Here is a 12,464-nt window from a genome sequence, read left to right as displayed (position 1 = left end):
CTCTTTAGCTCAGATATATATCACTGTGTCCCTCCTTGTACCGAGGCAGTAATCATGTGAGTTATATGTACAGTGGTGTATATTGTCATCACGCTGTTCCCCCCACAGCAGGTTACCTTGTGCTGTAATTCAAGGTCTTCATTAGGGAAAATGCGGTTATTATTGCTGCTACAATCGCGACCAGATAGATAGATAGATAGATAGATAGCTAGATAGATAGATAGATAGATAGATAGATAGATAGTTAGATAGATAGATAGATAGATAGATAGATAGATAGACAGATAGACAGATAGATAGATAGATAGATAGATAGATAGATAGATAGATAGATAGATAGATAGATAGATAGATAGCTAGATAGATAGATAGATAGATAGATAGATAGATAGATAGATAGATAGATAGTTAGATAGATAGATAGATAGATAGATAGATAGATAGGTAGATAGATAGATAGATAGATAGATAGATAGATAGATAGATAGATAGATAGATAGATAGATAGATAGGGGCTTTCTGGATAGAAATATTGTTTGTATAAATTACATTTTTTATGTTGAAATTTAAAAAGCACAGAGCAGACAGCATACAATAATTCAAAGTCAAGAGCACAGGACAAAGAAAACAAATCCAGATCTCAGTATTTCATATTTATTGATATAATTCAACAGGTCATACATTCACATAGAAACAACACCGTGGGGGAAATCTATACAGATAGCATATTTTTGGTATATATATATATATATATACACACATCTATATATATAGATCTCTCTCTATATATATAGATTTATCTTTTTAATGTGTTTACATTCAAAAATGTATCAGGTGTGTGTGTGTGTGTGTGTGTGTGTGTGTGTGTGTGTGTGTGTGTGTGTGTGTGTGTGTGTGTGTGTGTGTGTGTGTGTGTGTGTGTGTGTGTGTGTGTGTGTGTGTGTGTGTGAGAGAGTGTATGAGCCCCAGTGTGAGTACAGCATCAGAGCAGGAAACACAAGTCTTATTTATAAGCTCACAGTCCGTCAGCAGTGGGCTGTAGTGACAGTTACTCTTGTGATGGCCTGACATTAAAGGTTCAGTCGACCCATGGGATCGCATGTTTGGACGAGCCAGCTGCAACTGAAACACTCCTCTAAATCTAGAAAAAAGTCAGTCTATAATCACTGTAGACCAAGTGCCTTGTACGGTAGAATTCACAAGAAATACATTTACAGCTGGTCAGTATTTACAACGTGGATGGATGCTTTTTCAAAATAGAGCTGCATGCCTTTAGTGTGCCAGTACCCCAAAATGAACCACAGGGACACCTTAAAGTGGAACCACTGCCATTTTCAAAATTCACACAAGTTATTCCTATGATGTGAGACAGTCCAAAAATATTAGTAAACATGAATGACTCTCCCAAATACAAAAACTAGAGAGTTAAAACCCAAATGTTTGACGTCATCAAGTACAAAGTGAGGAGCTGCTTCTTAGACAATCATGAAAGATATTACAGATGACAGAGAGCACCCCAGGGAAATGTTCCCAAACACCCTGAACACACCGTGTTTGGGAACATTTTCTTTTTCAGAATTGACTGCAGAATAAATCTTTTCTGTTTCCTGCTGCTTTTCGGTAAACATAATAATTATTATTAAACTTCCTGCACTGCACTGTAACTTCCATTAAATGTCTTTGAAAATGATACTTAATTGACAATTAGTGCTTTAAATTATATTTTCCTTTTATTACTCAAATATCATTGTATATGTTTTCAAACACTTTTCCTAAAATTTTAATAATTCTACTTGAATGTCTTTTTCAAATGTTTTTAAATGTCATTTTATATGTGTCTTTCCAATGCTTTTAATGTTTTATGTAAATCACTTGAATTACCTTGTTGTTTAATTGTGCTATGCAAATACATTTGCCTTGTCTTTAGGATGCATGTAGCTTTATTAGCACATCACATCCTGAGCCAACCCCAGCTCTACCGGCATCGCCAGATAACGCTTCAATTACAGGGAAAGGTAAGAAAGTAGTCGATCACAGGTGACCACATAACTGATTTTTCACATGAAGAGTAAACTGAAGTGTTACTGACGTTAAAGAGATGCCTCAGTCACTGTCCGCTCGTCCTGAATGTTGTCTGCACTACATTGTGACATATGCAGGTGCAGTGTCCAGTGAATAATATACAATTCTCATGCTATGTTTTTCATAATAAGGTTTCCGACATAAAAGAACAAATCTTACATACTGTTTTAGCCAACTAAACAGCATGTTAGTATGACACTTTGGAGGCAGCTGTTTTCCGTGGAGAAGCTCCAGTCTTTATCCTTGATGACGTCAGAAGTTTGAGATTTACTTCACTGGTTTCTGACTTTGACAGAGAGGAGCTCATGTTCACAAATATCAATTGACAAGGCAAGTTAGACATTTTGGGAAAGAAGCTTGTTCACTTTCTTGCTGAGAGTTAGATGAGAAGTTTGAATGCTTTCTCAGGTCTGTACCCCAAATATGAACTTACAGTAAGCAGCTTAGGTTAGCATAAAGAGTTGAAACGAGGGGGGGGGGGGGGGGGGGTAACTAGTGAGGCTCTGTCCGTGGGTAACATGTCGTATAACATTTTCCACATTTTTTAACCAACCCTTGGTTGTAGCTTCATATTTCTTCATATTTCCCAAAAATGTTAAACTGTATCTTTAATCAATTTGCTAACCTTCTCCAAGCAGTAGGATATGTGCAAAACATCAACTAGACTTTACACAATTTGATACACATTTTGGGAGCAAAAGAGTGCTTTAAGATTTTGAATCTACACTGTAACATTGATTAATGTTTAATTACACTTATACTAAATCAAAACCCTGACAAATTTACACCTCATCATATCATCATTGTGTCTTTGCTTGTGAATAACCATCATGTGCCCCTTTTAATTCAGAATACACATTGTACCATCAGAGCAGGACTAAGACAGAAAGCAATATTAAAGACATTCAATGATTTTTTTTAAGTATTCATTTCTTCCAAATGTATCAACATTTGTTTAAAGCTGCCTTAGAGCATTTGAGTGGGTGGCAGATCAGATCATCTGCAGGCTAAACACATTCTTTGGAGCAGTTAGATAAGCACCACTAAGAGAACGCTCTATCATTCAACTACATATGTAAACAGACTTCACTATTTGACCGAGTGCAAATTATATATACTAGTGAGTTGTTGTGGTTGTATGACTTTCTTCAGCTGCAGAGGCTGTGTGCACCACAGTGATGCCAGCACCCTGCTCTCACTGCTGACTGAATTGACTGTTAGCTGTGTTTAGCATGAGTTTGCTGCTGGTGGTTACATTATGTCAACTCCCAGAGGTGGAAATGTGTTTTGCACATCTCTTAGACTGGCTTCACACACCAATGAGTTTCATTATGGAGCACACCTGTGACTTTATTCTGGTTTTTAATTATAGTAGCCCGGCCCATCAGTGTCAGTCTCACAGGACCTCTGCCAGGCAGCGGTCAGTACCATCGCTTGCTTCCAGCCGTACCTTCCGGCTGGTTTTTCTGTTCTCCACCCAGGAGTTGTGTATGACAGTGCCCCCAGGTGAAGGGTCTACCTGGAGCAGGGACACCACCCTCTTCTTTACCTTAGCACGGAAGGCACGGCGCAGTTTCTGTCGTGTGAAGGCATAGAGCAGAGGGTGGGAGACGGTTGTGCCGTAGGCCAGGGCTAAGAACCAGAGACGTAGGCTGACCAGGGCGTCACTGGGACCTATGCCCAGGATTAGCAGGTTGGTCACAGAGAGGGGAGCCCAACAACCCAGGAAGGTGGTGATAATAATTAGGGACATCTTGAACACCCGCCTCTGTCGCTCACGCCGATCCCGGTGTCGCCGTACTGCCCGTCTCAGGGCAATGATGGCCGACACTGAGGCCTGGACGCCCATGGTGGTGGGCATGGCAGTCGCAGCGCCTGTATCAGAGGTGATGAGTGGGGCGGAAGAGGACAGGGCGGGGGGGGAGGTAGCTGTTGGGGTGGGGGAGGGTGAAGGGATGAGGGGAGGGTGGCTGAGCTGTTTGGTGCCATCTGTGGTGCACTGCTCCCCTCCTACCCCTCCACTGTTATTTATTCTCAGCGCCGCATTCTTTTTTTTCTGCCTCTTGTGGGGCCCTCTGAACCTCTGGCCCTTTTTCATGTGGGAGCCAATGCGGATGTTTAAAGCCCTCAGTATTCTGGAGTAGGTGAACAGCATGACTGCTACTGTCGTGAAGAAGATGGGTACCTGCAGGATAAGATGGTAATACATAGGCAGGCCTGTGTGGAAGCCCTGCCCCCCAACACACAACAGTGTCTGGTTACGCCACGCTGGCACAACAGTGGCGCTAATACCATGTGAGGACAACGACAAGGGTGTCACCTGCCCTATCTCCTCTGCTCCTTCGTCACTGGCCCACTGCACCTCCAAGAATGGGATAAAAAACACAGCTACTGAGGTGACCCAAACAGCAGCCAGGAGCAGAGTTGCTCTATGTGTGGTCAGCAGCCTGTTGGCCGGCCGCACTGAGATGTCATATCGGTCCAAGCTGATAACCAGGATGTTGATGGCTGTAGCTATGCTGGCAAAGGTTACACAGGCCTCGTGGAAGCAGCAGAGCAGGGCCAAGTTCGGTCCTGGGGGCAGCAGCACAACCACCAAAGTGAGGGGCAGACACAGCACACACACTGCCACATCCAGTACATGCAGATTCACAGTCACCATATTGCTCACTGAGTCCACTAAATTAGATTGAGAGCAGTAGAGCACCAGCACTGTTAGGTTGCTGCTGAAACCCAGCACAAGCTCAAGCATGAGGAAGGCAGTGAGAGACACTTGGAAGCCCAGCGAGTATGGCGTGTACCAGGATGCCGGGCTGCTGGGCAAGCCCTCTCCTCCCTGCTCCTGAAGGACTCCCATTCTTTCCAGGCTGGCAACTGACCCCGCCCAGTCAGTGGTGGCGATGCCTGAAGTGTAGCTGTCAGTCTCCATGACGACCTCTCAGCCCTCATACATCGTATCTGTCAAACCGTTGATGAGCTCCCATGATGCACCAGGCTGAGCATCCATAATGCAGGGATGAATAACAGCTGGGCGACAGCCCTGGGGGGACAAGAACACAATCCAAACAGATCAGAAGTGAACTGCAGAGGAAAAAAATCAAAACACATCTTTTCTCTCATAGCATGTCGGACATCTCAACATTTCTTTGGACAGAAAAGTCATAATACAGAGGTCATCTATCTACCTATCTATCCACCTATCTATCCTTCTATCTATCTATCTATCTATCTATCTATCTATCTATCTATCTATCTACCTATCTATCTATAGATTGATGTTATAAATATCATCCTGCACCAGTGTACGGTCTGACAATCGCAGTATTCATCGCGGTACAACTGTCTGTGGCCACCACATGCAAAAACCATTCCCTTTTTGGGAGTTGTTTTGATTTTGCCTGTCCATTGCACCTCTTGTCAGTTTCATACCACCAGAGCAGGTGAAACTGATTCACAATCACTTGTGCTTCCTAAATGGACAAATTCATATCCCAGAGGTTTAACTGACCTGGCGTTAGACAGCGACCATTAAGTGTTCACTTGTTTTTTTTGACCAGTGTACACAAAACAAATGATTCCTTTAAATTAACTTTTTTGTTTAGACATTTAGAAATTGCATGTTCATTCCCATAAATTCATGAGGAACATTTTTTAGTGTTTCTTAGCTTTAAAACTAAGTTCTGCTGTGATTAGAACCAGTACTGATGTAAACAGGCTTTTAACAGCATCCAGTGTTTTGAACTCTGTTTGGGATCAAGGACGATGCCTTTTACACTTTCTTTAGTAACATTATAAATATCATTACATAGAGGATTACTGCCCATATTTCAACATCTGGATCCAAACAGTCAGTCAAGACTAGTGATAGATGATGTTGTTCAGTGCTGCAGCTTGCAGGCCATTAAAGATTTTTGTTTAGATTTTTTGCTATAGCTGCCAGACACAGCCTGAACAACGGCAGTATCTCACTGTTGTATTGACAACCACAAGATTAAGGGCAGTGTGTAACACACCGTAGATTAGAGTGGGTTTCCACTGATTGCACCTGCGGGAAATCAATCGAATGAATAAAACCACAGCTTTATTTCCCCTAAAATCACCCAGAGGTGAAAATCTCAGCATCAAGAGTGTAAAGCATCTGTTGACGATGCTACAAGTCAAAAGTGCAGAAACATCAACCGCTGGACATTTGGTTGAGCGATGGGACTCATTTGCTCCCGGTTTCTGTTGCCATGGCAACCACTCTACAAGGGTCTAGATTAATGAGCTGCCACAGTATTGGAGTGTGTGAAACAGAGCTCTTTGGTGACTCCATGCTAGTGACAGAGATACAGTAGAGTAGTAGAGTTAAAACATCGTTCAACTACAAAACAGAGAGCTTGAAACATGTTATATTCCCATGGAAAAGATAAACGAGACAAACAGATTTACATACTGGTGCCCTGTCTGTTTGTCTGTTGACTCCCATGTGTTGCAGGTCTCCCTGGGCATTTTAAACAAAATGGGGGAGGAAAAGGAAGTCCCCTAAGACCAACAGCCTGTCTATAAAGACTTTATGGAAACAAGCAGAGAGTTTTTAAAACTAATGATGGAGCAATAGGCAGATACAGATTCATGGTTTAGTGTCAAACTGTAACTGATATTTCATGGGGCTGTAAGGAGAAATTCATCCATCATCTTCCCTGTTAGGGGCCGCTCATGGGGAGCTGGAGCCATGAGGGTAGACAGGACGCCAGTCTATTGCAGGGCACATAGGGCAGACAACCACTTACACTCACATTCACACCTATGGACAATTTAAGAGTAATCAATTAACCTAATACGTGTGTCTATGGACTATGGGAGGAAGGCAGAGAACCTGGAGAGAACCAACACAGACACGGGGAGAACATGCAAACTCACACAGAAGGGCCCCAGCACTAACCGGGAACCCTCTTGCAGTGAGGCATCAGTACTAACCACCATACCACCGTGCCCTGTCTGTTTGTCTTTTGACTTCCATATACTACAGGTCTCCTTTCATTTTTCTATGTAAGGAAAAATGAAAGGGGGAATAGTGGGAAAAGTAAAGTGAAAAAACAGCCATTAAAAAATGTAAGGTACTGTATGCATGAGAGCAGCCCAGCAGCAACTATGCTTGACTTGTGTTGAAGTTTACTAGCTGGTCCATTCGTGAGCAGACTGTCTGATTGCCTCGTGGCTAGAATTGGGAGAGAGTGAAGATAAGAGGGCAAGGGGGTGTTTGGAAATTTAGAGGATTCGTAGATTCTCATTTAAAAGCTTGGACATGCATCACCTTGAAATAGGGCATCTGAAATGCCTGCTGGAGAGCTGAGACAGATTACAGAAAATGTGATGGAGGTAAGTAGAAAATTAGGACTGCTGGCAGCACTGGTAAACAAGATGTCCCAGGGTGCAGAGGTGACAGCTCTTTTTTCCACTCTAAACTCTTACATCACTGTAACTGCTGCTGGTTTCCTGGTTGCCTCCCGAACACACTGCTTCTGTCCCAGAAGACTCTACTCATGATTGCCTGAGTGAAAAGCATGATGACTGCAGGGGTTAGATGCTCAGCAAAGGAAAAGTGGACAGTTATGACCTTAAAATTGCAGCGGGAAAGCAATCTGGGCATACAATGGCAGGGCAGCTGATGGAGACTGGAGCTCTGATATGATACACATGAAGTCTTCCTGTGATATAGGAAATAATTTTTCGGCTGTGCTGAATTTGTAAGCTCTATTTTTAAAGGAATTTTTATACAGAACGTTTTGTATAGGTCAATTTTCTTCTTGAAACATGTACATTGGTTGGGAACCATCACCTTATCGTGGTGGAGAGGTTTGTGTTTCCCTGTGAACCTGAGGGCTGAGTTGTCTGGACCCTGGTGCTCCTGTTAGGGTCTCCCACTCTCTGAGTGGTCTCAGATGAGGGGCCAGATTAAGAATGGTTCACAAAGACTATGGAAAAACAAGGTAGAGGAAGAGAGACCCTGCCCAGAGGAAGCCCTGGGCCCACATCTGGAGCCAAGCCCAGATGGAGGACCCGTCTGTGAGCATCTGGTGGCCGGGTTTGCCACGGAGCCCGGCCGGGCACAGCCCAAAAAAGCTATGGGGCTCTTCCCCCACTCCATCCTGGGGGCCCACCACTGGCCGGAGGAAACGCTGGGGTTGCAGTTGCGCTGCTGCATGGGTGGCGGTGAAGGTCAGGGGCCTAGATGGACCAGAGCCAGGCAGCAGAGGCTGGCTCTGGGGATGTGGAATATCACCTCTCTGTGGGGAAAGAAGCCCGAGCTTGTGCGGGAGGTGGAGCGCTACCAGTTAGTTCTGGTAGGGCTTATCTACATACACAGTCTCAGTTCTGGAAACGTACTCCTGAATAGGGGTTGGACCCTATTCTTCTCTGGAGTTGCTCAGGGTGTGACACAAACACCTGCCGGTAGTGTTGGAGTTTACCCCGGTGGACAAGAGGGTCCTCCTTACACCTGCGGGTGGTAGGGGGGAAAACTCTGACTGTTGTTAGTACATACAGCAGTTTGGAGTATTCGGCATTCTTGGAGACCCTGAATGGAGTCCTGCATGGGGCTCCAGTAGGGGACTCCATAGTTCTGCTGGTAGACTTCAACGCCCACATGGGCAATGATGGAAACACCTGGAGAGGCGTGATTGGGAGGAACGGCCTCCCTGATCTAAATCCGAGTGGTTGTCTGTTATTAGACTTCTATGCTAGTCATGGATTGTCAATAACAAACACCATGTTCGAGCACACTAAATTGAAGGTCAATGATCAATTTTGTGATCGTATCATCTGATCTGACGTCACATGTTTTGGACACTCGGGTAAAGAGAGAAGCTGAGCTGTCAACGTATCACCATGTGCTGATGAGTTGGGTCAGAGGATGGGGGAAGTTTCTGGACAGGCCTGGTAAGCCCCTGGAAATGTCTGAAGGTGGCACCCATCTGAGAGACTGCAACTTACACCTCCGGCTGAGTTTTTCTGGCATCCCTGTGGAGGTTGGGGGCATTGAACCGGAGTGGAGGATGGCAAAAGCTTCCATTGCTGAAGCTGCAGCGGTGTGAGGTATGGCCTTAAAGTCTTAGGTGAGACCAGAAATGCTGAAAACTTTGGGTGGGGAGGGGCTGTCTTGGTTGACACGTCCTGGAAAGTGCCAAGGGAGTGGCAGACCAGGGTGGTGGTTCCCCTGTTAAAAAGGGGGGCCAAAGAGTGTGTAATTACAGGGATATCCCAGTCCTCAGCCGCCCTGGTAAAGTCTACTCCTAGGTTCTGGAAAGGAGATTTCATCCTATAGTTGAACCTCAAATTGAAGAGGAACAATGCAGATTCTGTCCTGGAAGGATCCTGGAGGGCGCCTGGGAGTATACTCATCCGGTCTACATGTGCTTTGTGGATCTTGAAATGGCATATGAGCAGGTCCCCCAGAAGATACTGTGGGAGGTTCTGCAGGTGTATGGGGTGAGGGGGTCACTTCTCAGGGCCATCCAATAGATGTACACTTAAAGCGAGAGATGTGTCTGGATCCTCGGCAGTAAGTTGGATTCATTCCTGGTGGTTGTTCGCTTCCACCAGGGCTGCGCTTTGTCACCAATCCTGTTTGTGATTTTCATAGAGGGGATATTGAGGCTTAGTCGTGGTGGGGAGGGGTTGGAGTTTGGTGGACTGGGGATCTCCTCTCTGCTTTTTGCAGACGATGTGGTCCTGATGGCTTCATCAGTCAGTGTCCTGCAGCACTCACTGGGTCGGTTCGCAGCCGAGTGTGAAATGGTTGGGATGAGGATCAGCACCTCAAAATCTGAGGCCATGGCTCTCAGCAGGAAACCGGTGGATTGCTTACTTAGGGAAGTTTGGGGTCCCCTGCTAGAGCTGCTGCCCTGCGTCCCGACCTCAGATAAGCGTTTGAAAATGAGTGAGTATGAGGAAGTGACATTGGTTGTTTGATCTCTGAACATGAAAAGGTTAAGTTGCCCAGGGCATTCATGTGAAGTAGATGTGTGATCCTATACATCCACAAGTTGGCTATTCAGAAAAATCCTGAGTGATCTCATGGTGGGTTAGGTCTTTTAAAGTGCTTATTATTTTCAAATCCAGATAAAACCTTGCCAGAAAGCACCTCTACCACTCCTGGTGACTAGCTTTGAGCAAGAGGTAGGCGAGAGTGAACCCAAGTGCACTTAAGATGGCTTTCTAATTATGTTGCCTAGGAGTGGAAGACACTCACCAGGGAATGCTCAAGCTGACTGTGTGTGGTGTGTGTACATGACTATTTTCTATCTTTGCAGGAGGTGGGTCTTGTTACCTGCGGACAGAGCCAGACTAGCTGCCTCCCCCTCTTTCCAGTGATTATGCTAAGCTAAGTTAACAGGCTGCTGGATCCAGCTTCAAACGAGAGCAATATATTGGGCCTCATTCACCAACCACATCAACTTTTCACAAAGATTCTGACATTCACCAATGTTTTCTTATTTGTTATCAGGTAAGAACAGAATCGATGCACACAATGTCGATGTTATGTTTTTGCAAAATAACTGGTTATTGCCTTGACTTTAATCCTACAGTTGTATAATATTATAAGACTTAAATTACACACAATAACATTTCAATAATTTATAACAAAATAATATTTATTTCCAGTTCTTTTTTTAAATTTCAAATAAAAAACAAATTAACTCTATAGTTCACATCATTTATTTTAAATGGGAACCATGCCATTCATTAATCAGTGATTAGCTTTCTTTACACTACCATGCCAAAAGCAGCTTTTCCGTTGACACTTCGGTCTAAAATGACATTGCGGTGAGGCCCTATCGGGCAGGTTTCCGCTGTTTACTCATGGGCCAAGAGCCAGTGACCCGAGGGGGAGTTGAGATTCTCTGGTCAGGGAGACAGGTGCAGCAGCTCATTTCTCATTATCACTGAAGAGCCTGGAAAAACTCAAGATGGCCACTGGTCAAACAAGGACATTAGGGTCCTGCTCACTCAGGGCCCGTCCAGACGAAGCGAGTTTTCCTGTAACTGCACAACTTTAGTATCATTTTGGCCGACTATCCACATGCAGCCAGCGTTATCGGAGCTTGAAAGCCGTCTTTTTTGTAACCTGGTCCAAGAGTGGGAATATTTGAGAACGCCCCTTCATGGCGTTGTCGTCTGGACGGCGAAAACGCATACTTTGTTAACAATGCCGTCATCACCCCAACTCTGACGACTAAACCTTGCAGCATCACATTACAACAACAGTGCTGCTGTGTGGAGAGAGACACGGACACACAGACTGAACTGTACTCTGAGAGCATATATTTCTCACTTTTCCCTGATGCTCTGAATAAGTCGCTAAATTGGTCTCTAGTAGCTTTTTATAAATAAATTGCCAAGAAGGTTATAAAAAGTAGCGAGACAGTGCCCGTCTGTGAGTGCTTTGGGGCAGGGAAGGGGCTCACAGCAGCACCCGCTACTTAAGGACAGTAATTACAGATTGATTTGTCTCCAAAACACCACAAAAGTCTCCAATAACACCAGAAACAGTCGCTAGACTTCTCTATAGGATGGATGAGGATTTGGGAAGTCGCCAGATTCAGCAGGAAAGTCTCCGGTGTTTGTATTATGATTTTATACAACAGCGACTCTCCCTCTCTTCTTCTCCTTGTTGGTGTATTTCTATGGCAGTTGCAGCGCCACACCCAGGCCTGGCATGTGTATTACAGAGTTTTTAGCCGGATTCATTGGTTTTGTGTGGATGCAGATATTTCTTGAGCCGAGTCCATGTGGACAAAGAACTTTTTAAGAACGACGGAGAAAAAAAAAGGTTGTTTTTGATCGTGTGGACGTACCCTCAATCTCTGGGCTGAGGAATAACAAATCAGCTGTGATAAAAAGGTGTAAACTGCGTTGATAAGGTAGACAAGCATTGAAACATCACATTTATACACATGGTCATGGAGATGAAATTAATACTGAATCGTGTTAAATATCAGCCAAAGTCTTAAAAAAGTAATAAAATATAAAAAGTGTAATATGTTAACATAGTCTGTAAAGTAACGTTAAGGCTCTTAGTCATTCTAACACAACTTCAGTGTGAATTTTCAGAGTTGGTCTCAGCTCTTGTTCTCAGCCCGTCAAACTGCTGGGCTTTCTGCCCAATGGGCCATGTTCCTGACCATCTGCGGTTTGGGTTAATGGAAAAATGTACATATTACCATGTCCAATGTGTAAACACATCCATTTTATTCTGCACAGCACTTGACATTCACTTCACTTCACATCTGGGTCCTAATCCCTAATCCTCCGTTTTTGATTCAGTTGGGAGCAGTGTCTCTGTCTTTTGTTTGATCTCATTTCAGCTCTATTTATATGTAAAGAATCCTTGTGTTTAT

At 44.2% G+C, this 12,464-nt stretch overlaps 1 protein-coding gene across 1 annotated transcript; it reads right to left on the bottom strand.

Moving 5' to 3' along the window:
• Window positions 1-3,478: 3,478 nt before the first annotated feature.
• Window positions 3,479-5,011, bottom strand: LOC310965716 (G-protein coupled receptor 22-like; the record flags this gene model as incomplete). Its single annotated transcript, XM_083939458.1, has 1 exon — window positions 3,479-5,011. The coding sequence occupies one exon, from the start codon at window positions 5,009-5,011 to the stop codon at window positions 3,479-3,481; it is 1,533 nt and encodes a 510-aa protein (XP_083795584.1).
• Window positions 5,012-12,464: the final 7,453 nt, after the last annotated feature.

Source organism: Echiichthys vipera, assembly GCF_963691815.1.
Source record: "Echiichthys vipera genome assembly, chromosome: X".
Taxonomy (NCBI): Eukaryota; Metazoa; Chordata; class Actinopteri; order Perciformes; family Trachinidae; genus Echiichthys; species Echiichthys vipera.
This window is presented reverse-complemented; position numbering and strand designations above follow the sequence as displayed.